This window comes from Monodelphis domestica, chromosome 5, assembly GCF_027887165.1.
Source record: "Monodelphis domestica isolate mMonDom1 chromosome 5, mMonDom1.pri, whole genome shotgun sequence".
NCBI classification, from domain to species: domain Eukaryota; kingdom Metazoa; phylum Chordata; class Mammalia; order Didelphimorphia; family Didelphidae; genus Monodelphis; species Monodelphis domestica.
In genome coordinates, this window is record NC_077231.1 from 79,632,017 (window position 1) to 79,659,861 (window position 27,845).

The 27,845-nt window shown below is 38.9% G+C and overlaps 1 protein-coding gene across 6 annotated transcripts in view; it reads right to left on the bottom strand.

Moving 5' to 3' along the window:
• NTN4 (netrin 4) overlaps positions 1-27,845 on the bottom strand; it is a 148,666-nt gene that overhangs the window by 81,770 nt on the left and 39,051 nt on the right. For all 6 annotated transcript variants that reach the window (XM_056798663.1, XM_056798664.1, XM_056798662.1 and 3 more), the window contains exon 3: positions 8,106-8,384. In XM_056798663.1, the coding sequence (XP_056654641.1) occupies positions 8,106-8,384 (279 nt within the window). The remainder of the gene's footprint in view (positions 1-8,105; positions 8,385-27,845) is intronic.

Here is a 27,845-nt window from a genome sequence, read left to right on the forward strand (position 1 = left end):
AAATTCCATTCTCCCCTCAGTAACAGGTTTAGTTTTGCCTGAAATATTGAATAGTTAAGTCTCTATTTCGTACCTGGGATATCTGAGATGTTTCATGTTCTAATTGGATTAGATGGTCAAAATGTCTAGGCAGGTAGTGACACAGGATGTACTTATGATGGTTTTATTCACTATTAATGTTATTTTATTGTTGAATATTAATAACATTATTTATTCAACATTAATAAAACTTGATTCATCTTTTTCTAAAGTTTATTTTCTGTATTAAAGAAAGCCACATTATACAAACCCTTGCTGTGGACAAGTTCTTTTTTGCGTGATCCCATTGTATTTTAAATTGGCACATTTAGTTTTGTTCATGCCATTAGAGCAGGCATACCAATTTCTTGTTGAATAGTTACTTTGTAAACCACACTCATTATTTAAAAGTGCTACAAGAAGAATCATAGAATCTTAGAGTTTTAAAGGTGCCTTAAAGGTTGTCCATTCCACAACAAGCAGACCATCTAGCTCTTGCTTGAATGCTTTCAGTGTCGGGGAACTACTCTCTAAATGAGGTAGCCCACTCAATTTTTAAATAGTTGTAATAGTTAAAAAGTTGTTCCTCTGCACATTGAGTCAAAACTGAGCTCCCTGTAACTTCCATCTATTGTCTCACAGTTGTGCCCTCTGGACCTGTGTCGAATATGTCTAATCTCTTCCACATGACAGCCCTCCAAATACTTTAAGACAGCTATTATGTCTCATTTAAGTCTTTTCTCCTCTAGGCTAATCATCTCTACTTCATTCAATGAGTCCTTCCATGACATGGCCTGGGTTTGAAGTTCCCTTGTGATCCTAGTCACTCTTCTCTGGACGTGCTTGAGCTATCAGTGTCCCTCTAACTGATGCCCAAAACTGAACTCACCACTGCCTCCAGATGTGGTCTGAGCAGTGCAGAGGACAACGGAACTATTCCACAATCGCAATACTTCTATTAATGCAGATGAGCACTGCATTGACTCTTGGCTGGGGCATCATATTAAGCTGGCAGTGAGCTCATTCCCACTAATTTTTTTTTTTACGTGGACTACTGTTAAGCCAAATTTCCACCTTCCCCAAACTGCATCCTTCATTTGTTCATTAAGTTTTTAAACTTCTTAACTCCAAAGTGCTGTCCCTTATTAGCAGATATCTCTAATTAGTAATGAGTTCCATCAGAACAAATCTCATGCTGACACTCATGAATTGACACTCATGCAGTTCTATTTACCTCTTTTAATTAACATTGTCAAGTTTGTCGTATTGCTTGTACTTGGTACTTTGGCTTACCTAGATATCTGGGTACTCCTCATCCTCTTCAAAATTATTTCCTCCTGTGTTGTTACTTGGTACCAACTTCATTGTGAGAATTCTTTCTTGGTATACTGACATCCTCCATGATATTTTGTTTTACAGTTTTATTCATGGATTTCTCTCCTTTTCCCTTCATTTATAATTTAAGATCCTCTTAATCAGATGGCTAAGGCATGTGCCAAATTTGTTTTTTTCCTTGGGGCTTATAAGATATGCCTGATACTAGCTAATGTCTGTTTTGTGCCAGACATTTAGAATGCCTTTCCATCATTCTTGTCTCCTCAACCATAATCCAGAAAACCAACTCTTGTTCTTTTGACACCTTCTGTCAGCTGTTAAATTCTACCTATTTTCCTATCTTTCTCATAGTCACAATTTTCACCCCCTTAGAAGTAGAGATGACAGCAGCACCTGAGCTATCAAATTCCTTCAGTATTGAATTAATTACATGACCTTGAAGGAATTATTTAACCTCTTTAAGCTTCGGTTTCCTGATCTGTAAATTGTCCACATGCTGTGAAAATTAAGATTGCAGTTAGCTAATCCCTACTAAGTTTTTTACATGGACTACTGTTAAGTCAAATCTCACCCTTCCCCAGATCCCATCCTTCATTTGCACATTAATAGGTCAGACTAGGTGACCTCTAAATTCTTTTCCATCTCTAGTCCTATGATCCTTTTGGATTATTATGACTGTGGTTGTTCGGTTGTGACCAAATCTTCATGACCTCATTTTGAGTTTTTCTTGGCAGAGACACTGAGTGGTTTGCTATTTCCTTCTCTGACTCATTTTACAGATGAAGTGAGGCAAATGGGTCAAATGACTTGCCCAGAGTCACAGAGCTATTAAATATCTGAGATTGGATTTGAACTCAGGATGACGAGTCTTCCCAATTGCAAATCGAGTGCTCTATTCACTGCACCACCTAGCTGCAAGAGTTATGAATGACCCAGTGTTAACTCTTCATAATAGTAAAGCCCTATTTCTTGCTCCTCCATGGATCAGTTGTTAGTTGACTAGTCCTGGAGCTAGATACCTTGGCTAGCCCCCTAGAAGACTCTTCTCAGTTCTAAATCCTGAGCCTTGTCCAAGGATGGGGCCAGGTTAGACAGGATACTGGTTCCATGGAAACACCGGCTAACCGTGACATCTAATACTATCCCCTCAGATTTAAAGACTACCCTAGTGACTTGTTGGAGCAACAGCATTCCTTTCAGTGGTACAGAGAACGTGTGCTTTCAGCTGTGTCAGGACCCGATTGATATTCTTTCATAAAAAATTTGAGCTCAGAGATGCTATTTGGCTAGTTCAATACTAACTGCTTCATAAGTACATGCATAGGATTTACTTGATGGAAATACAATTGTATGAGCCCACACTGAATAATCAGCACCACGTGACTGTTTTTAAATGCACAGAATTTCACTAGACAAACATTTTTGATGAGCTCTAGAAATTAATTTCTTCATACCAATCAAACCTCGTAAGCTGAAATGTTTGTTTTTTTGTCCTTGAGTCTATGCTTTTATCTAGGTAAGTGTTTCCCTTCACTGAGGCAGCAGGAAAGATGCCAGACTGCTTCATCTATGACTTTGCCTACATTTTAATAATGTTTCTATTTATGATTTAACCCAAGATTGGAGAGTTCCTTTTTATCCCAGCAACAAACACCTTTTTATTTTACTCTAGTATTTACATTGATAAAGATAACATTACTAAGGGCCAAAAAATACTTAATACTTTCTAATTTTGCCAAGATGATTTCATATAATTATGAGTTTACTGTGCCCAATGGAAGTGGTAGAAGAGATTTTGTGAAATAATGGAGAAGGTACACATTTAACACTGATCATCAAAACACAGTAATCCTATTATTAGTAACATGAATATGATCCTGGGGTATATAAATAGGAGATTGGCAAGAAGAAACATGAGGTAATAGCTCGCTATACTGTGCACTTGCTAGGTCCTTGACAGAGAACAAGGGCCAGCTTTGGATGCTGTATTTTAATAAAAATAGGAAGCTTTGGGAGTGGTTCAAAGGAAGAGTACTACACTGTGGTCAGGCGTTCTCCATGGGGATGAAATAAATAATCCCTTTGCTCAAAGAGTTTACACTGTACCAAGGGAAATGCATCTTGTGTACATCTAATATAAGGCAGGGAGGCAGTGATGGAGGGTCAAAGAAGAGCTCCAGACAAAGTGCTCTATTACTATTTGATGAGAGGACACTTTTAGTGAGGAAAATAGGGAAAGCCATCTAAAAGAGGTGAACCTCGAAAGGGATGGAACTAAGGAGAGAAAGCATGCTAAGCATGGGAAATAGCTTACATAAAGCACGGAGATGGGAAATAAATGGTTGAAATCTAGAAATAGTTTGGCTAGACTGTAGAATTCATTCACAAAGTGGAGTCATTGGAAATGAGTCTGGAGAGAACAGAAACAGATTATGAAAGGTCTTAGAAACTTGGCTAAAGAATGGATATGATGCCCTACAGGCAATTGGGAATGAATGATCACAAAGGTTTTTTTTTGTTTTTTTTTTGTTTTGGTTTTTTGCTTTGCTTTTTAGCAGAGGCAATGGCAAAGTCAGATCTGTACCTTAGGTTACTTTAAGTGGGAGAGAGACAAAGAGACTAGTTAGAAGATTGTTATAATATGCAGGTTGGTTGTCAGTGGTTGTCAGAGTGTCAACTAAGATAGTGGTAGATTTTTTTTCCTTTTACTGATTCATATTCTATGTGGAGTTTTTGGAAGATAAGAACTATATTTGGGTGGCTGATTTTGGTTTTATACCTACCTGTTAGATGCAACCTCAAGTATAAAGCGGAAAACTTAAAAATTTTTAAGAGACTCAAGAAAATAAGATATTTCACTTATCTCTTCCTAGTTTTGCAAGAATTAGGAATTTAGGGTCTTGAGTTACAATTTACCCTAATTCCAAATTATACTATTGTTCATTAAGTGATTATTCTAATCTTGACTTCCATTTTGCCTTGAAAGACACTTCACCATAATTGATCTTCGGATTCTGGTGCCTTTAATATTTTAGCTTTCAGGTCATTTAATTCTTAGCCTCTTGATTAAGCAATTTGAAGACGTATAGACAAACACTTAGATATATCAAATATATCTTTGGAAGGAACCCTGCTGTAATGTAGAAAATCACAATTCAGTTTCTGTAACTCTATTCTCAAGACCTTATATGAAGAGTGATTTCAGGCAATTTCTGTCATGACAAAAGCAGTGTAGACTCTTGAAAATATAGGCGATCTCTAAGGAAGTTTGGCAGTAAAATACAAAACAGATGGCCATTAAATTATTTTATTAGACTTCCCTTGTTTTGGATGGGACAAAAGTCACAAAGTTCCTTACAATTTGTTAGGCATGGCTAACTCTTCTGTGGTCAAATGAGAGAAGGGCATTTGGACAGTAAGATTATTACCCTGATCTGGATGGAGAGTAGGGTTCAGAGGAATGGTTGACTACTTTTAGTTTTCTAGGCTGTTCTCTATGAAATAGCACATCATAAAGTCAGAGAACTTTAGCGGTAGGAGGAGCTTATGCATCATTTGCTACAACCACCTCATTTGTAGGTGAAATAATTTGCTCAAGAACCCATAGGTCAGAAGTGGGACTAGAACTCAGATCTCCTGACCCCCCTCTCTGTTCATTGCTCTCTCCAATTTTATATTTTCATTGGTATAATGAGGTGACATGATGTCCTAGAGCAGAGAAGGGCAATGAAATTATCAGGGATTGCAGATTTGTTTCATCCCAAACTAAATTTTCGTTAAGGCTAGGACAAAAGATGCTCTCAAAATCCTTCTAGTTAATTTACTATAAAGCACATCAGGAGCATCCATTATGGGTGATGGACAAAAAAAGAGAGGCTTAACTTAAAGTCAACTTCCAATTATTTCCTTGGTGAAGTATTTGAGCCTCCAGCTTTTCTATCTCATTTGTACTCTACTTGCCTTTAGGCCATTTTATTAGAGGTTAAGCTAAGGAAGAGAGAAGGGATGAAAAGCATGTTCGCTAGATTTTGGGTCTTAATTCTAATTCCTCCATTTAGTCACACCACTATATTAAGCTACCAAATGCTTTCCTAGACCACTAGCAGTAATAAGAATCTTTTCTGATTTTCAAATGCTTTTCTACTGTATCAAACTTAGAGTGAGTGTTTTTATGTGTTGAAAAGAATTGGAAATAATTTGTACATCTTTCTTTCCAAATTTACAATATATAATTACAGTAGATAATTTGACTAAAAGGAAAAATTTAAACTCTGACAATAAATATTCTGACTTAGTGTCTACATTAATATGTTTTCAAAACCTATTCTTAATATTCTTAATTTTATAATATTTCATTCTTAATATTTTATATTCTTATTCTTAATATTCTTAATTTTTATAATATTTTGATGCCATATGTATAAAAACTAGAATTTACTAAACTACTTATTGTTAATGAATATAATTAATGAAGGTGATGAAATGAAAATGATATGATAATAATTATCATTATAGAAGAATAGAGAGAAATGAATATAGAAGAATAAAGAAATGAAAAACAGAACTGACAAATATAAAATTAAAATTTTTTTCAGTTTATATTAAAATAGCATTATTTAGGCAAAAATAACAGAGAAATTCTGTTCTAGTCAGTGGGATAGTTGGGGATGACTTTTGTTCTCAGTTTGTATAAAAGGTTTTGATACCAGGCATCACACAGCTGGGCAGCTGCAGCAACATTTTCATTCAGGCCCATGACAATGGTTCTCTAATTCCCAGTTTACTCTTGGACTTCCTGTGAGTCAGTCAAAATATAGTATTTATTTATTATTAACTTATGATCACAATTAGTCTTCTCCATCCTTATATAGTATAGTACAGTAGCTCACAATTTTTTTTTAACCCTCACTTGCCATCTTAGCAGAAGATTGGTAAGGGTTAGGTAATCGAGGTTAAATGACTTGCTCAGGGTCACATAGTTAAAAAGTGTCTGAGATCAGATTTGAACTCAGGACCTCCAGATTCTGAGGCTGGTTCTCTTTTTACTGAGCCATCTAGCTGCCCCAAATACTTTGAAACACTTCTTTGGAGTTACGCTGAAGCCTTTCCCACTGGCCAACTCTCGGTGTTTTCATGAACCATTCCATGCTCCTTCTTTATCCAAAATGAATATATTTTGTTGTTTTTGGGAAAGGCAAAGAACTAGACTCAATTCTCCAAAGCTGCTGTAATATATGTTCAGGATCTCAGATCTCACACAGGTAAATTTCTGTTACCTGAACGGACTGAATTCACAGTATAAGACAGTATGAGATTCCATGCCACAAACCAACTCATCAAGTCAGTCAACACTCATCAAGCATTTATTAAGTGGATACCATGAGCCAGGCTTGTCAGGCGCCATATTTGATTGGAGGAGTCCTAGGAGGGAGGGAATCAGGAAAGAGATGTGGTTGGGCTAAAAGGTAGGGTATAAAGTTGATACTGGAGCAGAGCTGGAGAAACTGCAAAGAACCAGGGGGAGAGTGGCTCATAGGCTCATATGGCTCAATAGGGCTGCCCTGGGGAAGGGGGGCACTTTTAAGTGGCTTTTACTGGTCTTCATATTTTTCTTAATTATGATTTTATTTTCCATTTTCTTTCATCTATTCTATTTAGGACTTCATCACTCACCTAAAGTATTTTCACAGAGATAGTAAAAGCACTGAGAAATGGTAGCTAATTTGGGAATCAAACTACATATAATTTCCTTCCAAAGGAATTAGTACATTTAACATGCTTACATTTCCATCATTAATCACTACAGCCTCTAGTCCAACAAAAAGTGGGGATGAATCAAGTAAATGATTTATTCTAAAATAAAATTCCTTATGATTGGGGATGTAGACTCTAAGTGATCACCCTAATGCAAATATTAATAACATGGAATTAGGTCTTGATCAATGACACATGTAAAACCCAGTGGAATTGCTCATTGGCTATGAGAGGGAGGTGGGAGGAGGGGAAGGAAAGAACATGAATCATGTAACCATGGAAACATATTCTAAATTAATTCATTAAATAACATTTTTCAATTAAAAAAATAAAATACAATCCCTGTTATAGGCAAAGTTGATTTTTTTCCTTTTATTAAACCCTTACCTTTTGTCTTAGAATTGATATGAAGTATTGGTTCCAAGGCAGAAGAGCAGTAAGGGCTAGGCCATTGAGATGGAGTGACTTGACCAAGGTCATGCAACTAGGAAGTGTCTGATGCCAGATTTTAACCCAGGATCTGGTGCTCTATCCACGAAGCCACCTAGCTGCCATTTTGATTATTGGCTTTTAAGATATATCTAACAATGGTACTCCTTCTTTTTCAGTAGAGATGTAGAGTTTTTCAAACTGCTAATTAGCTCATGTTGTTCTTTGCAAGCATTGTTATTAGCTATTACTAGCTACATATTAGTTATATTATCTTTTTCTTTTTTTACCTGAATGTAAATCACAATTCCTAAATTTTGACATTTTGAGGTTCCACTTTTATAGGCATTTTTAAAAAGAAAAGAAGAATCTGACTGTAAGGATTAGTTGTTTTAATTGATAATTAGTGGAGGATTTGGTAGTCAATGAGGAGAGAAGAGAAATCAATGGAGGAGCCAGAGATGAAATGAGAACCACCAAGAGAGAAACGGGTCAATAAGACATGCATGTACCCATTGGGCAAGGTAACCTGTCTTTATCTTTCTTTGGCAAGGTTCCGGCATACCTACCACTTGGAATGCTCCAGCCACCTTGACAGGTCGGAAGCCATCCGTGGGCCCACAGCGATCGGCATGGCCATTGCAGAAGCAGCTGCCCTTGACGATGAAATCATAAATGGCATAGTGACTGAAATGTTGGGGCTTTGTGTTTAGGTCATTTCCCTGGCAGGGACAAGACTGGCGCTTCAGCAGCTGTACACGAAGGTTGGTAATCTTCAGCTGTTCTTGGGCTTGGGCACTGTATGGATCTTCAGCAAAATGTGGTGGGGACAGAGCTCGGTAGATGACCTGTGAAGAGAAAGATGCATGAATGAGCCAAAAAAGAGAGACCGAAAAAGCCTGAGGAAAGAAGCCCTTTTTGAATGTGTAGGCATTGGGTACAAAGCATACTTTATTAAAAATGCTACCTTGTTTGGCTAGCCTCCTCATTCTGGTTTGATTTCTGAGGGAACTTGTGACATCTGCAAATGGTATAAGCAGAGGTTGAAAAGTACATCTGTAGGGTCAGCTAGGTGGCTCATTGGATAGAGTACTATGCCCGGAGGTAGGGGGTCCTGGGTTCAAATCTGGCCTCAGATACCTCCTACCTATGTGTCTCTGGGCAAGTCACTTCACTCCCACTGCCTAGTCCTTACTGCTCTTCTGCCTTGGAATCAATACTCAGTATCAATTCCAACACAGAAGGTAAGAGTCTAAGAGAAAAAAAGAAAACTACATCTGTGTAGAGAATAACCACACTGGTCCTTCAAATAGCAAATTTATAGTAAGATTTAGAGCTGGTAGGGACTTTGGGGATTATCCATCTAGTTCAGCACACTCATTTTACAGATAAGGACACTGATGAAGCCTTGACTCCATTTTTTTGCAAATAAGGATTATTGCATATGCTATATTTATATCCCATGGTAGTTTGCAGTGACAAGAATCTAGTAGGCTAGCAATCAATCGATAAATTCTTGTGTTTGATTTAGGACCAGAAAAAAGTAACTGAACTTTCCCAAAACACTAGATAAAATAACAGCTAGAACTTGAACCCAGGTCCTTCTCCAGATACTATAAGTGCTGTTTCCATCGTCCTTTGGCAAGAATGAGGATGACAAGCATAGAGGTCCCCTGCACATTGGGTGGCCACCTCCTTCTTAGGTATAAACTTTGGTAGGGGACATGGGCAAGAGTTGCTCAGAATGGGCGGGTATGGATGAGCTATGACCTGCATTACTCAAGGGAAACACCAGAACATATGGGATTACCAATCCATTTGAATATTTGAGAGTTCTCTCTATGATGAACCTGGTTGCAGATTTTCCTGTTTATTATGATTCTTTACATAAAGTTTATAGAAAGATGTTTCCTTTGAAAATTTAAGCTAATCTTTTTTTTTAGTAAAACTATCTTTTAATTTCAGTATGCACTCATTCATTCATTAAAAGGCATTAATTATTGGACAAAGCAGTCTTCAGAACTTATATGGTAGACTTCCCTTCTCTTCTTCCATAAAAAAGAGTACATTTTTTGTGAATTCTCAAAGTCATGATAGGCTCAGTAAGATCAGTCAAACATGGATGGTACAGACACTCAAATGGCTCATCACCACAAGGTAGGTTCAATAGGCTTTTCTGGAGTACCAGATCATCTAGATCCTTCCTTTCACGCAAATTTGAGTTGGTAAAATAAAATACAGCTTTAAAGGCCTTCCTTCAACAATGACTCAAACCAAATCAAAGATTCTTCAATAAATATAACCAAAGAATTACCTCTATCTAGTGATTATTTGATTATTATCAACTGAAGCATAAAAACTGGAAGGCCTGTTTCCCATTAAAGGTGTCTCACTATTATGGGAGATGTCCCAGGAAGGGCCTAAATGGAAAGGGAGTCTCTGTAAATGATGGGGTCCTCCCAGATACTCCTATTTTCAGATGCGATCATTTTTTGTTTATCAAGATTTATAATTTTATAGGGTTTCCTCAACAAGAATCATGATTGCTCAAAATCAATTTAATAACCATTCATAATCAATTTGATAATCCATAAAGGAAAAATGTGTGGAAGGAAAATATCTTTTTTTTTTTTTACTATGACATGCATTTGGATGACCATTGAGTATTTATACCTAAGATAATTAAGAACATCAGAAGGGACAATGAGTTGAACTTAGGATTTGTCTTGTAAATGATCATACCTGAAAGACAAAATTTCTCTACTAATAAGTGGTCATACAGTCTTTGTTTGAAGGCCTCCAAAGAGGGAGAACCCACTTTGTCTCCTAAAACAGCCCATTCCATTTTTGGATCCATTAGAAATTTTTCCTTGACATTGGGCCAAAATTTACCTATCTATAATTTTCTACATATTGCTTCTATGGTAGACCCATCCTAGTTCTCATTCTTAATTCTTTCTTTTGGCCCTCTGAGTCAAGAATAATGAACTGTTGGGAGTATGTGGGCAAGAGTCAGACAAGCCGGATAGGCATGGATGGGATGGGATTTGCTTCACTGGACAGAAGTACCAAATCCTTGAGGTCACAGAGCCCATTTGAGTTTCTGTATAACTAAATCCCAAGACTTTTGTAATTAAAAAAAACAAACACTAATAACAGCAAGAGCCCCATTTAGTTCTTCTTTCTCAACCTTTGGAAAGAAAATAGTTTATATACCCTTGATTTCAAAGCAGGTTGCTGAACTATATTTCTTTGTACTTAACATCTATAACCTAAGGCCAAACTCATTAGGCTTATAAAGAGCAAGAACTTGTATAAACAAGTCACTCCTCATGCAGTGAATGATGTTGCTACCTCTCCTTCTTTAATCTCAGCAAGACGTTTTTGTTGGTGTTTTTCAGTCATTTCCAACTCTTTGTGACCCCCATTTTTTTTGGTTGGCAAAGATATTGGGGTGGTTTGTCATTCCTTCTCCAGCTCATTTTATAGAAAAGGAAACTGAGGCAAACAAGGTGAAATGACTTCCCCAGCATCACCCAGCTAGAGTCTGAGGTCAGATTTGAATTCAGGAAGATGAGCTTCTAGACTTTAGACACTTTATCCATTGTGCTACCTACCTGCCTATTTATCTAACCCTCTTCTTCAATAGGGGCCATGGACAGAGAGTTCCATGCTCACTCCAGTGATTATATCCTACCCACTGCCATAGGTCATGACAGGGAAATGTTTGGCTCCCTGTGGTTCTCAGAAGATTCACTGCCTCTGTCCCCAATTTTGCCCAATTTAGGGGTAACAAGATGAGTATTACTGTACAGGAGTGTGTGATATGTGTAGATTTATGCAGTTAGACTCATGGTTCCAGGTGATCCCACTGATTGAGATGCTTTCTCCTCATCCCCTTCACTTCCAAATCTCAAAAGACTCCAGAGGGACAGTCAAGATGGTGGTGTAGAAGTAGTAGCAAAAGTCCATACCTCTATGAAAACCCTCACATGCCAATCAAAAACAAAGAGCTTTAAGGGGGACAGAAAACCAAATTCAACAACAGGATAGAGCTGAGGGACCCTCCTGCTCAACTCAACTTAAAAGGTACACAGAGAAGGTTGAATTCTTGGGTTTAAGAAAAAGAAAGAAGGAAGGTGCCAGGGCCCTTCCCTCATCTACTGTGTTGAGACTCAGGCAGTTGGTGGGATCTCTGGGCGAGGTCTCCGGCTGGGACAGAGTGACTTGCTTACCATAACTGCTCGATGCTCGGCTCTGACCACAGCTGGCAGGGAGGCAGCTGGAGGAGAAAAGGAGAGAAGTGGGCAGGCTGTTTGCAGCCTTCTGCCACCACACCTCCATCTTGGGCTTCTGCCTCTGGTAGTTTTGACCTCAAGGAACATTCAGCTCTACAGATCAGCTTAACTGGTTTAATCCAGTTTATCAATAGTGCAGAAAAGAAGCCTCCAAAGGGCAGAGGGGTTCAGTCTCATGGGGTTGGCAGAAAACCAGAGGAGCAAGGGTGCAGAGTGGATAGAGAGCCAGACTCAGCAGCGGGGTCTCTCCTACTCGATCCAATCTGAAAGGTATACAGATAAAGTAGAATTTTGGGGTATAAGGGAAAGATCCATCACCTCTCCCCCACCTACTGCACTGAAACCCATGATAGGAATCCGGATGACTGGGATCCCAAGGCAAAGGCTGCAATCTCAATGGAGTACCTTGGTACCATCACAGGAGGCTCAGGGCTCTGAAGGGGTAGCTAGCAGGGAGGTGGCTGGCAGAAAGGAGTAGAGAAGAAGACAGAGGGTAACTTCCTTCAGTCTCCATACCCTCACTTTCACTTTCAGTTTTTGCTGGCAGCTGGGGTCAGCTTCATCAGCCTAATCCAGTTAATCAGCTGAGAAGCCCAAACTCACAGATTCAGCAAAAACAGAGGAACAAGAATACAGCCAATAAGGAGGGGGAGAGAAGGAAAAAATAAGAGTAAACAACAGAAAACGAAAAAAAGAAATTACAATCAAAAGCTTCTATTCGGGTAATGAACAAAGAACAAATGGAACAGAGGAGGACCAAGGAACACCAAGCAAAAACTCAGGAACTCCAGCAAATTGGACTCGGGCTTTGGAAGAACTCAAAACACAATTCAAAAAACAATTAAGAGGCTGAAGAAAACTGGGAAAAGTGCTTAAAAAAACAAAAGAGGTCATTTGGAAACAGGTACATGAACTAAAACAAGAAAATTGTGTCTTAAAGGACTCCAATCACAGGAGTATGACATAATGGAGTGCTCTTAACTCATAACCATAGAAGTAAATGGAATAAAAACCAAATACATGTAAAATAATCACTGTGGCTCCTAAGCATCTATGCTCCTCTCATAACTAGTTAACCTGAAATTAGTCTGTAGAGATGCCCTCAAGCCCAAAAGTTTAAAAAAAAAAACAGCTTTCCCTCAGTTGTTCCAATAGGGAGATAGAAGGCATCCTAAAGCTGTTTATTCATGGTGAAGCTTGGCAGAGAGTCAGTGCAATGTCCACTCAGTTAAGGTTCTAAGGCAGCGGTTCTCAACCTCTCAATTTGTAGCAATGAGAATACATAATGCATATCAGATATTTATATTCTGAATCATAACTGTAGCAAAATTACGGTTTTGAAGTAGCCACCAAAATAATTTTTTGGTTTGGGGTCACTGCCATGGCATTAGAAAGGTTGAGAACCACTGATCTAAGGGCTAAGGGAACCCAAGTGGTCTCTGATTCATTCTTAAAGATGGCACCTCCAATCCAGAGCCAACATTGATTCCTCCCCTCCAGCTATTCCCATCTGCTCCATTTTATCTTCATGTCCTATATTTACCTCAGCATAAGGCTGCTCAGGAGATTCTGCCTTATTGTCATAGGAGAAGATGTACAAAGCAAGGAGCAGATTGTCTATTTTTTAAAAATTCATACCTTTTGTCCTAGTAACAACTCTAAGACAGAAGGGCAAAGGGTAAGCAAATAGGGTTAAGGAATTTGCCCAGGGTCACATAGCAAGGAAGTATCAGGCAAAATTTGAACCCAGGACCTCCTGTCTCTAGGTCTGACTCTTAATCTAATGAGCCACCTAATTGCCCCTACCCTTCCTTTTCCTGAGCATTGGTGACTCTGCTACTATCATGACAATTACCCTAGTTCTTTCTTGGAACTGGCTCTCCATACATGAAGGTCGAAGGAAGATCTGTCAGTGTTATTAAGAACTTAGAAATTTTGACTTTTTTTTCCAACACCCTGAAAACAGATTGTGAAGGCTGAATGGCAGCTCTGTTTGGTGTGTATGACACTGCAACTGGCATGCTCATATCAGCAGGGATGAGACATCGTGGCCCCTAAAGTTGAATTCTGGAAAGGAGACAGCAAACGTCTACAGGCACAAAAGTGAACAGGAATTTAAACCTTGAAATCTTTTCTTCAGAATGGAGTCGCCTCTATCCGATACCCTGGGAAATGGATCTATCCTCTACCAGGAAACAAAGAGTGCGCCAATCCAGATGCTCCAAGCTTCTGGCAGACCGCCCTTTGGTTCCCACCCAGTTTTTTTCTCCAAATTCCCCTGTAGATGCCAATATGGCACTCACTAAAGAAGAGAACTAAGAAAAGGTGTGGGTGCCTCTCTGTAATCCTAGCCTTTTTGCCCCTGCTGTGGCCAGAATCAAGGCACATCTGTGGGTATCACTCTTTCTCTGTAAGCACATCTGCAAGCCTAGGACTTGGACGGGGTCCAGCAATAAATATAAGGAGGCCAGAGGGTAAACACGACTCGACCAAGGCTTAGGTTCACTTGGTATTTAACTTGTTAGCAACATTGCCACAAACTGCCTGCTCTAGACTGAGAAACTTTGCCTTGTCTTGATGTTGCCCAATACTTCAAACCTTCCGAATGTCCTGACCTCTGATACTTGTGAGATATTTTCAGATCTGCCTGAGTTCTTTGACTCTACATAACATCCCTGCTCAATGCCTGCCTTACTTCTCTCCACATATAACACAAGGAAACCTTTAACAGCTTCACAGGAGCTTGAGGCATTCTTCTTCTTTACTTCTCTTAGGACATCAACTGAAAATCCTAGCTGAGACTTCTCAATTAGTGACAATTATGCCCTGCGATTTACAATATTTCTATGATGAATAAGATGAAAGTTTGAGCAGGGTATGAGTTAGGAGTAAACACAATGTGAAGGGAATAGGATATACTGATCATTAGAGTCAAGAAACTCAAGAAATTACCTATCAGCTGGACTTATGCCCAATACCGAGAGTTTCCCCTGGAATTATATGTGTTGTTTGAGAGACATGGACGGGAGGGAGGAATCAAATATACCTATATAGTGCTGTGATATCCACACCATAACCATACATACTAAGCAGTCTTTGTCATAGTTTATATTTCTCTTTTTAACTATCTTGATAAATATCTCAACTTCTCTAATCTCTGGTCCTGTGATTCTCTATGAATATTTTGATTTCCTTCAAGAAATCAAAATCAAGAATGAAATATTGATTGTGGGACAACTAGGTGGGTTAGTGGATAGAGCACCAGGCCAGGAATCAAGAGGACTTGGGTTCAAATCTGGCCTCAGACACTCCTAGCTGTGTGACCCTAGACCCTAGACCCCACTGCCTAGCCCTAACTGTTCTTCTGCCTTGAAACCAATGTTGATTCTGAGACAGAAGGTAAGGGTTTTTTTTTGAGGGGGAGGGAGGGAAGAATGGAGTATTGATTGAAAAGAAAAGTCATGGTGTTCTAACTAGAATTGAAAGTCCTGAGCGTGTGATGAGGGGTGTATGTGTCTTTAGTGACACATTTCTAAAGCTCTTTGTGGTTTCCTCTTTTTTAGCAGCAGGCAAAGTTTTTTATGTTCTGGGAAAAAAGGATAAGGCAGGTGTGAGCATGAACCCAAACAAATCCCAGTATCAAGTCCCCCACTTAACCCCAAGGACTTCTTTATTCGCCAAAAATGAAAGTTAAGAATTCTAACCACAAGTGTGATTTAATAGTTTTATAAACTCAAGATATTTTAAGATGTGAGATGAAAAATTTTAATTGCAGGAAAGAAAGCTATTTTTCTTATAATAAAGGTGACAGAATTTGCATATGGCAAATTTCCAAATTAACTAGGAGCTCACTTGTATTCAGAATGTTAAACATAACTCAATAAATGTTAATTAATTAAACATTTAAGGTATGCAAAGATCCCAGCTATTTGGGGCAAGAATTTACTATTTGATAAATCTGCTAGGAAAATGGGAAAGTACTCTGGCAAAACCTAGGCACAGACCAGTATCTCCTACAATATACCAAGATAAGCTCAAACTGGGTATATGATTTAGACAGAAAAGGTGAAGCAAATTATTGAACCATGGAAGAAATTATCTTTCAGATCTATGCTCATGAATAAAAACAAGACAGAGAGATTCATGGGAGATAAAAGGGATAATTTTGGTTACAAAAATTTGAAAAGTTTTTGCATAAACAAAACCAATGTAGATAAAATGAGAAGAAAAGTAGAAAAGTAGGAAAAATTGCAGTGTTTTTCTGATAAAGGTCTTATTTTTCAAATATATAGAGAACTGACCCAAATGCCTATGAAAAAAGGTCACTCTCCAATTGATACAAAGTAGTTTTCAGAGGAAGAAATCAAAGAAATAGTCATATTAAACAATTCTTTAAATCACTAATAATTAGAGAAAAGCAAATTTTAAAAAACCGATCACTTCACACTTAGCATGTTGGCTAAAGTGAAAGAAAAAGAAAAGCACAAATACTGGAGGGGATTTAGGAATACAGGTACACAGAACTAATCCATTCATTCTGCAAAGCAAATTAGAACTATGCCCCAAAAGTAATTAAACTATACATACCCTTTGACCCAGCAATACTGCTACTAGGTTTGTATCTCAAAGAGATAAGTGAAAAAGGAAATGTTCTATATGAACAAAAATAACTTAATAGCTCTTTTTGTGGTGGTAAAGAAATTGAGGGAATTCCCATTAGTTGGGGAATGACTAAAATAAATTGTATACAATTGTGATGGAATACATTTGTGCTGTAAGAAATTATGAAAGAGATGGTTTCATAAATACCTTGGAAAGGACACATGTAAAACCCAGTGGAATTGTGCATTGGCTAAGGGAAGGGGAGGGAGGGAGGGAGGGAAAGAATATGATTCTTGTAACCAAGGAATAATGTTCTAAATTGACTAAATAAAATAAAAATAAATAAATACCCTGGAAGACTTGTAAGAACTGATGCATAAAGATGTGAGCAGAACCAGAAGAATCACTTACAAAGTAACAACAATATTGTAAACATAATCAACTATGGAAGACTTAGTAATTCTGATCAACACAAAGACCAGTCTTAATTCTAAAGGGCCCATGATGAAATATGCTACCCATCTCTAGACAAAAAACTAACAGACTCAGAGTGCAGAGTAGAGCATATTTTTTTCTTTTTCTTTTTTAAATATAGCTCATGCAGAAATTGATTTTTCAAGACCATATTTGTAATGGGTTTCATATTTTTGCCTTCTCAACAGGTAGGAAAAGATAATCTGGAATGGAAAATAAAACTGAATTAAAAAAAAAGAATCACTGTATGAAGGTTCTGTGCTGGATGCTAGGAGAGAAGGTTAGTAGTTGTCCTTTAAAGGATGGGTACAAATTCAACAAGTGGGGTGGAGTGAAGTGAAAAGAAGGGAAGGCACTTCAAGGACAGAGAAAAATATGAGCAAAGAAAAGGAATCAGGAAATAGGAAACAATAACTAAAACTTCAATCTATTAATACACTAGGGCTTGGCCAGTGCAGGTATTTTTGACATCTGCCTTGCTATGTTGCACATACACCAACCCTCTTTGCCTATTGTTCAGGGATTGATAATCAAATTAATCAACATTCACATTGATGCCAGGAATGGGCTTGCCCATCTACTTCTCTAGATAGTTCGGCTCAAACCCTGTGGTTCTGAGTTACAAGCTTCTTGACCAAAGTTTCCTTCCCTAGCTATCACTCCTTGATTTCTCAAATCCATCCATGTCAAGCACTTCTTTATTTCATTTTCTCTTATCTTTCCATATTGAATTCTCAAACTCTTAGCTTGTTAAAAATTGTCTTTCATTATCACACCTTCATTCTCCCTCTTGAAGTTGTCTTATACCTAGTTTGTATCTAATTTTTAGGAACATGTTGTTTCCTCCTCACAGCATATAAGATCATCAAAGACAGGACTTATTTCATTTTTTATTAGTGTACTCTGTACTTAGCATAGGGCCTTGCACATATCAGCTTACTAAACATCTGTTGGATTGATTTTAATGAAATTGTCCAGTTTGGATAGAATATGGAATATGTGGAAGGGGAAAGGATAAAACTGGAAGTTAGGGTAGCCCCAGACTGTGAAGGTGAGGGAATGCCAGGCTAAAGTGGTTTAATTTTGCTTTGCAAACTATGGAGAACCACTGAAGGCATAAGAGTAGGGAAATGTTATGACTGGATTTTTGCATAAGGAAAATAACTCTAGCAGCAATGTAAGGAATGAATTGGAAGGGACAGAGATTGGAGGAGGGAAGACCTTTTCAGGGGCTCCAGTACTCCAGACTTCCCATCAGTCATCCAGACATCCATCTAAGCTATCTTGCTACCATATGAACATCTACTCCATGCCTCTAAATCCTTCTCCCATCCCCTTCTTTTCTTCTTCTATCTCTATATCTGGGCATAGTAATCAAATCAATAGCATATTGCTTCTGGAAAGAGCATGTCAATCGACAGTCTTATACTTTGGCTCTCTTCCATCTCTCTGATCCTCCAGACCAAAATTCCCTCCTCTGGATACCACTTTTCTAAGTGTCTTGCTTTTCCCCATTAGAATGTAAGTTCCTTAAGGTGGGTGATTCTCTCTTTTGGCATTGCATGCTCAAAGATTATTACTATACTACTTGATACATAACAAGTACTTAATAAATATTTTTCTTTCTTTTATGTGTTCATTTAACTATTCATCCACAAAAGTTAAAGTGGGTACAGCATATTTTAATTATAATATGATAATTTATAAAATGTAGATAAGTTTCCCATCTATTTATAGAAAGAATTAATTTAGTAATTATAAAGTTAGAAGCAGTGTACTGTAGTGGATAGAGGGCTAGACTTTGAGTCAGGAAAGCAATTCAAGTCCTCCTTCCTACAAATACCAGCTGTATGACTGGCCATGTCCCTTAACTTTCAATGCCCCAGACCTTCCCCCTTCAATATTTCTACCTTTCCAAAGATACTTAAAGTTTTCTTTTTAAACCTTCACCTTCCACTTTAGAATGAATACTGTGTATTGGTTCTGAGGCAGGAGAGTGGTAAGGGCTAGGCAATGGGGGTTATAAGTGACTTGCCCAGGGTCACACAGCCAGGAAGTATCTGAGGCCATATTTGAACCCAGGACCTCCCATCTTTGGGTCTGGCTCTCAATTCACTGAGCCACTTAGTTGCCTCCTCTCCCCAAATACTTACAGCTTTTTAGAAAAGATGCGATATCAATGCCAATGTATCTTGAATATATTCTGTGAACAGAATGGTTTTTTTTTTGAAACTACTCGCAGAAATGAACATAAAGATTTTGAAAAACAAAACCATGTGTAGACTAAGCTTACAAAATGGCAAATTGCTTTTACGGTGCAAACAGAGAGTATTTTCTCTCTCCTATAAAGGTTGGTTTGGAACAGCACATTTATCCAGAATAATTTAGCACTCAGATGAAAATGTGCAGCTCAGTTGTAAAGCCATCATCTTGCTAATTCCGCCGGCCCGTAGCACACGGAATGTGCAAAATTGCTGTCTTTTTAGTAAACCTTGTGAATGGATTTGATCAGAGTGAACCTGAAGACACACCCTGAGTCCCAAACACAGGAGCCTGTGTGTTCTCTGGTCTCCGGTTCTGCAAGGTGTAACACTGCTCACTCTGCTATCTCAGAAAGTATTCCAAACTCTAGTATCTTTCTGGCTCCCCAAGAGCGCTCACACTGGAGTTATTGTGTGAGTCCGAACAAAAAGATGTTCTGATTTAAACTGAACGTTCAAAGGGACCCTGGCCGTCCCGCGGCTTAAAGAGATTTTGCCAAAATGCACTGACTGGCACCATTCACCCACCCCACTCCCACCCTTCGCCCCCGGTAACCGTGGCCAAAACACTCCAGGGCCTGGCCTGGCTTCTGTGTGGTCCGGGGCACATGTGGATGCACCCCAGGCTGTTGGGTCTCCAGGTTCATCCACTTTGTTTTCATGAGTGGGTGGAGCATTGGCGACGGTCTCCAAACGTGGCTTTTAAGGGGCTGCTGTGTGGGAGTCCTGGTCGCAAGGAAAGGGAAATCTGGACGAGGAAAAGATAGCCTAATCTGCATGTGGGTGTCTGCAGCAAAGCAGAACAGCTGCTCAGTTTAATTTTAGACCTTTTGTCCTTGATGGGTCCACTTGAAGTAAAGCACCCACTTGTCTGGGAGAAGTGTGTGTGTCGTTGGGAAAGTCCCGAAGGTCTTTGCTCCACCCGTGGAGGGCGGGGCGCCCACACCCTCCGGCTTAAAGAAAGAGGGGAGCCCTATCTGCCGTACTAGACCCTTTCCAGATAGGACAATAGAATTGCCTGGAGCGCTCAGGAGGGTAGCAGGCAGAGGAATGCCATGCACTCAAGTAACTTGCTTGTCCGATAATAACCCCAGTTTGTAAGTACTTGAATGCCTCTTTGCATGGTTTAAGGCATATTTACCGTTTCTAAGTGAGGAGGAAGCCTTTCTGCAAGGCCCTTCAAGGGGGCAGGGAGATGGTGAGTGGTAGGGGCAGGAGCCCTCTACCGTCAAGGGCTGGAGACCTTCTCGGTTCTGGATTCCTTTGAGTGAGAATTTTGCCCCCAAACAGTCAAGGAATCCATCAATAGACCAATCGGCAAACATTTACGAAATGCCTACTATGCACAACAAGACACTGATATACAATAACAGCAACAACAACAAAAAAAACATTTTCTGCCCTCGGGGAGTTTGTATTCTACAGGGGAGCTGAAGGGGGCTATAGCATGCAAACTGGCCCGTCTATCCAGGGTAATAGGAGCACGATGGACAGCAATAAGAACTAAGGGTCCTCCCACTAGCTGCACTTTCAAGACTCCAAGGCATCGGTCATGCAATTCCAGCAGATTCTCTACTGCCATATCACCCAGAATTCTTCACAAAAATGTGAATATATAAGAGATTCAGGCAAGTTGCTTGCTCTGGGATTCTTAGGTAGGAAAAACTATATGGCCACCGGGCCCTTGAATGCCATAAACATCCCGTCAGCTCTAGACCCTCGAGGAAGATTTCCACTCCCTACTAGATATGAAGGAGGGTGTTTATGTGATGCTCGGTGCAGATTCCCTTTTCCAACTTGTTTATGGGAATTAAGAAAGTCATAGAATTAGATAAGGAGTCAAGAGATGGAGCCTTTAATACTGTGTATTAATAGATCTGCATATGTTCTGAACTCAATTTTTATATTGATTGAGGTAGAAATTTGTGGTGATTTCCTTTTCTATTAAAGAATTTGAGGCAGATATTTGGCTCTATGTAGGAAGGGACTGGAATGCCATCTCCGTTGAGAAGCCTTTCCTGATCTCAGTTATTAGTGTATTTTCATAGATGTTCTAAATGTACCACTGGCTGCAAACAAGTAGAATGTAAGCTCCTGGAAGCCAGGCACTCGTTTCATTTTCATATTTGTATCACCAGTATTTAAGCACAGTGCCCATCACATAGTAGATGCTCAATAAAGGCTTGCTGATTGAGTCACTGACAGAGGTGTTACATTTAAAAGAGTTGTGGTCATAAAGTGTGGCAGCTAAAAGAGTTAAGGGTATAAACTGTAAGAGTTAAAATAGTTAAAGATATAAATTATAGTAGATATATGAGAGCTGAGCCTCGAAGCAAATTAAGGATCAGAAGCCCAGAAGTAAGGGAACAACACATTATAAGCCAGGGAGAGAGACTGTACAAAGGCACAAAAATTGGGAGTTTAAGAACAGCACGTAGGCTTGATGAGCATGAGTGTAGAGTATTGCGAAGCAGAATGACATTTAGTGAGTCTAGAAAGGTAGGCTGGGGCTAGATTGTAAATGGCTTTAAAGACCACGCTAAGGACATGGCATCTGATTCTGGAGGCATTAGTCAGACACCAAAGCTTCTTGGCATAGAGGGACAATATGGTTGGACTTGTGATCTAACATTCTTTTGAAAGTTGTGGGGAAGCAGGATTAACAAAGTCTGGGAATTGAGAGGGGAAATTCTCATTTGGATATGTTTCTCACCAAAGAGAGCTGGCTGCTGGAATGGAAATAATGGGAACTTGGAGAGGAAGTGATCACTCATTCTATCTTAGAATCTGTGATAGAGGAAAGGAAAGGTGGAAATCATTTGACATGCTAATAGCATTTCAAGAGAGCAGATGTCAAATGGTCCAGAGGAAAGCTGGGCAGGGGCTCATGGACTGATAATTCTACAGGATAAGCTAGCCTTGGGGAGGGGTGAGAAGTTCTCAAAAATGAAATTCTGAATGGACAAAGCAAAAGAATGAGGAGAAAAAGAGAAGGTTGTCTAAGGAGACCAGAGTTGGAAACATAGAGAACTCCCCCAAGAACTTTGATTTTTAAAAGTCCAGCACTAAAGATAGAAGCAGGGTTAGGTAACAGAATGAACACAGAAATGTGGTAATAATATTCTTGTATGAATAGTGCCAGGAGTATTACAACTGACAGGAGCAGAGGGATCACATTCAAGGGAGCTAGAACATGAGGTTAGATAAGTAGAGTGGGACTAAGCTATGGAAAACTAAAAGATAATCTGAAGAATTTGGATTTCATGTGGTGTCATTAGGGAGCTGTCATATAGGCTCTTCATCAGGGTGTAATTTATTGGAGTGGTACTTTAGGAAGATTAGTTATCTTTCTCTGATGGGTAGGAAGAGTAGTTGTAAGACAATTATAGGAATGGATAAAAGAAGAGATGGTATGGACCAGGGTGTTGGCTATTGGTATCGAGAGAGGGAAGGAGACACTGTGGAGGAAGAATAAACTGGTTGGAGGTAAGGGACATAGATTCCCTCACATCTAGTCAGGAGAGAGGATTCTAGGATGACCTGAGGGAAAGAAATGGTGAAGCTGGGAAGGGCAACCCGTTAGGGGTAAGAGGAATTGAGTTTGATTTTATAAATGTTGAGGATTTTGAGAGGACAATGAGACATAAACTTGCAATGCAATTAGAAATATGAGATTGGAATTTGGGTGTGAGATTTGAAGGTCATTTATCTCTCTAGAAACCATAAGATCACAGGAAGATAGCTGGAAGATCCTCTTTAGAATCCATCTGATCCAATCCCTGACGGCAGTTAGGTGGTACAGTGGATAGAACACTGGTCCTAGAATTGGGAAACCTAAATTCAAATCTGGCCTCAGACACTTATAGGTATAGATATAGGTATATGATCCAGGGCAAGTCACTTTATCCTGTTGGCCTCATTTTCCTCATCTGTAAAGTGAGCTTGGAGAAGGAAATAGCAAATCACTCCAGTATCTTTGCCAAGAAAACCCTCATGCCAAGAATCAGACATGACTGAAGCAACTCAACAACAATGATCCAATTCCTTCATTTTATAGATCTGAGGTCTGGAAAGATGATGACTACATATTCAAGGTGACAAGCTTTTTGGCCTCAGCTTGTGAAGTGACAAGGTTGGAACTTCTGACTTTAATTCTAAGGCTCTTCCCACATGCTTCCTCTGAAACAGTACACTCCTTCATTGACAGCTGAAGCAATGACTGAGGATGATCTGTCCAAGGAAGTGAAAAACGAAGAGAAGGTGGTTGAGGAATGAACTCTGTCTTACAGTAATACTGAGGGTGGTTAGGGCAGGAAGGAGATAAAGTAAAGGAGACCAAAGATCCATTACACATGGGAGAGAAGAAAGATGATAATGCAGTGATGTGGAAGTCAAGAGAAGGGAGAATTTCAAGAAGGATGTTGTAAACAACGTCCTCCATGCCAATCAAAGGTGGAAAAGGATGAGGACAAGAAAAGGTCTAAGATTTGGTCAGAAGGTCACTGCTTAACTTTGTGAGTCTATATTTACTCATGATATTTACTATATTTATTTGAGTACTAGGGATGGGAACCAGATGTTTGGTAGTAAAGGGAGGGAGAAATAGCATCGTAAGCAAATGAAGAACTTCCAAGAAGTTTATAATGGAATGCTATTGGTCCTGTAAGACATGATAAAAGAGATGGTTTCAGAGAAACCTATGAAGACTTGCTTATACTGCTCCAAAGTGAAGTGAGCAGATCCAAAAGAGAATTTGTACAGTAAGAACATTATAAAGAGAAACTTTAAAAAGTACTGATCACTGCAATGAATTTGTAATGAGCTAAGTCTACTTAGTTTTGTGTGTTTCCCCAACAATGTGTAGGGGCAATAGAGAATGGAGGCATTAATAGAGAAAGTAGTGATCCAGGACTGGGAGTTGACATGATGGTTTTTTTTTCTTTTTTTTAAGCATTTATTTTATTTGATCATTTCCCAACGTTATTCATTAGAAACAAAGATCACCTTTTTTTTTCCTCCTCCCTCCCCGCACCCCTCCCATTGGTGATATGCAATTCCTCTGGGTATCACATGCTTCCTCAACTGAGCCTATTTCCATGCTACTGGTTTCCATAGTAGGGTGTTCATTCAGAGTCTCTCCTCCTTCATATCCCCATCCACCCCTGTAGTCAAGCTGTTGTTCTTCCTCCCTGTTTTTACTCCCACCATTTGTCCTCTGCTTGTGGGTAGTGACTTTTTCTCCTTGGTCCCCGCAGGTTGTTCAGAGACATTGCATTGAGACTAATGGAGAAGTCCATTATTTTTGACTGTACCATGACATGATGGTTTTTTTTTAAGGAGGCAGTAAAGAAGGAGCCACATAAGCTATTAAACGAGGGGGAGTTTTGGGTCACTGAAGTAGCCAAATTTGGGGTCAGGAGAAGGAATTGAATGAGAACAGAAAGGAGTAATTGATAGGTTGGGCTACTTCAAAGAGAAAGAGAACATTTATCCTACCTTTTTTTCTTTTAAAGGCAATCTATATATCTCTATAGACTGAGATATGGATAAGGACTGGACCTGTGATCCCATTAGTACAAGGAATTCTCAAATGAAGAATCCTGCCAGCTCATGTAGGCACATTTTCTGGAACTTATAGTTTTAGAGAGTTGTCTAGAGTGCATAAAGGTTAAGTAACTTGGCCAAGTGCAGAGGTGAACTTTGAACCTAGGTGTTCCATGACTCTGAGAACAGCTCTCTATTAACTGTGCCATATAACCTTTTCCATATTTGGGTACATATACTTACGTGCATATGTGTTGTGAAAAAGGAATTCTTTGTTCTCTTTGTCTATTCTGAGTTTACACTTGTGAAAGGGAATCCTTTGTTCCCTTTGTCTATTTTGAATTAACACGTGGTTAACAATAACTTAAGTACCCCTACTTAGTACTCAACAGATTGTGAAGACAGGATTAACTCTCCTTTGTCTACTTTTGAATAGAATCAACAAAAGCTTGAACACCCTTTCAACTCAATCAGCCAGGAAATGAGAATTCACACCTTCAGAAACTCAATCATCCAGGAATCTGTGAATCCTTTTGACAAGAATTTATACCTCCAGAGGGTGAGAAGTGGATCTCACAGACACTACCCTGTGGGCAGTGCTAAATAATTTGGAAACTGTGACTGGCCCTCGTGAAGAGGGGACTGGACAAAAGGTCACTATAAAAGCCATGGAATCCTTCAGCTTGAGGCTGGTCTTGTAGAGGTAGTCTGGTAGAGACTGTTTTGTGGAGGTTGTCTTCTGAAGATAGTCTTCAAGGGAGCTTTGTTGGAGACTTTGGCTTGGATCTCAGCTTTAACTTGGTTCAGACTCCTAGATTGCTTCATGGGTGAGTGAAAAGGGCTGACTCCTTTCTTAGTTTCCAGAGAGACTGGTTTCCATCTTGGAGGAGGCTGAGGTGGTTACTCACCACTGGCCCTCTTGGCTGAAGGACTAGTATAGGTAGTTTCTCTAACCTCTTTCACATTTCTCTACTTTGTTTCCCCTCTATTTTGGTAAATAAATATATATATATAAATACAGAGTTTGTCATTTTCACTGGATTTAAAACTTTACTTTTCACGTTATATGCTCAGGCCTTGCCATATACATCCTAAAGTTATTACATACATCTCCCCATTCTTACTACCCCACAATCCCAATTCCTGGATGTGAAAGGGACTTTCTTTATCTTAACTTAACCAAGTACTTTAGAGTGCTCCACCCTTTTTAACTCAATCAGTCAGGAACTTGTGAATCCTTTTGATAAGAGTTTATACCCTCAGAGGACAGGAGGTAGATCCCACAGACACTGCCCCCTGGGCAGTGCTAGGCAATTTGGAAGCTGTGATTGGTTCCTATGAAGTGGGAGAGAGACAGGAAGTGACTTGGAAAAAGGATTATAAAAGGCAAGACTGAGGAGAAGAGTCATTCATTCATTCCTTGGCTCTTCCAGGAGGAGACTCTCCTGGGTAAGGAGGATTCTGCATGATTTTGCACTGGAGGCTTTCTAGGTGGATGACTGGAACTGAAGGAAAAGGCTTATACTGGTAGGACACATATTAAAGAGGTTATTGGACTTCCACGTGGAGATTGGGATCTGAGGGATCTTTTGCCAGAACTAATCTGAATTTCTTTGAGTCAGCAACTATAGAGTATTTAGCTGGGAAATATTTTCTACTTCCCTCTTACATTTGTCTCTTTCGCTGTATTTATAGTATATGAAATTATTAAAAGTTACTAACAGATTTTTTGACTTAATAAGTTAATGATTTTTTTAAAATGGTGACCACAACAACTTAAAAAAAAATTCTTATATTTGTCAAACCTAATTTAAAAGATTATATTTTTGAGTTAAAAGGGTGAGGCACTCCAAAGTCCTTGATTAAATTAAGATAAAGAAATTACCTTTCACATGGATCATGATTCATTTTCCTTTGAATAATCTCTAGCCTTAAATGGCTTATATATATAGTGCAGCTATCTTAAATAGGACAAGTAAAAAAACTTGAGTTTCTATCTGCTACTTATTTTCTTGGATTTTCCTCCATTTATTTTTCAAATATGATATTAAATAGGTATGTACTTCTCATCTTTTTAAAAGTAGCCCTTATAAAGCAAGGGAGCATGAATTTTGCTTAAAACATTTCAAATGGATAACAAACCTTTATGACATGTTTTAATTCCTGGCGTTCGATGAAAGAAGTAAAAGAGAAGATAAGATCTTATTTAAGAGAAGCGTGCTTAGATTATGTAAGTAGTACACTCTTCTCCCACACTCTCTTCCCCATTCTATGGCTACCTATCAAAAATATATACCAGGGAAACAATTCTACTACAGTCTTTCCCCTCAGGGATGAGACTTGGGGATATTATAATCTATATCCCAACTGTTATGTTTAGAAGTAAGATCAGCTCTCAGATATAAAAAGCTAGAGTGAATCAAAGACCCATTTTCCCCCTAAATCTTTCCTGGTAAATATATGAATTTGTATTTATCTATGGAGAAATATGTTTCTGTTTCTGGTAGAAATTTCCTTTAATTAGACAAAAATCCTTGGAGCCAAATTTTGGCCCTATAGTTCATTCAATGTAACTTATAGGAAAATTTCAATTCAATTATTAAATTCGGGTTTATTAAATTTATTGAATTTATTAAATTCAAAGTGAAGTGACTAACCCAAGATCATAATAAGGGGAAGGGAACAAATATTTATGAAGTGTCTGCTATGTGCCAGGCACTGTGCTGAGCTAATATTTACAAGCATTATATCATTAGAGTCTCAAAACAACACAGAAAGGTGGGTATTATTATTATTATTATTGTTGTTGTTGTTGTTATTGTTATTATTGCCATTTAACAGATGAGAAAACACTCAAAGAAAGATTTAAGTGACTTGCCCTAGGTCACATAGCTAATGCATGCCGGAGGCTGAATTTGAACTCCTAGTCTTCCTGACTCTAGGCTGAGCTTTCAATCTATAGTTCCACCTAGCAGCCTCTGGCTTATTAATAGTATAAATTTGAACTCGGATCTCCTGACTCCATGTCCACTGCTCTTTTGACTCTACCCCATTGACTGTCCCTGCCCACACACAGTCTAGTAGAGAATGCTACTAATTCTATGTCTTACTGATCCAATTGAAATATTAA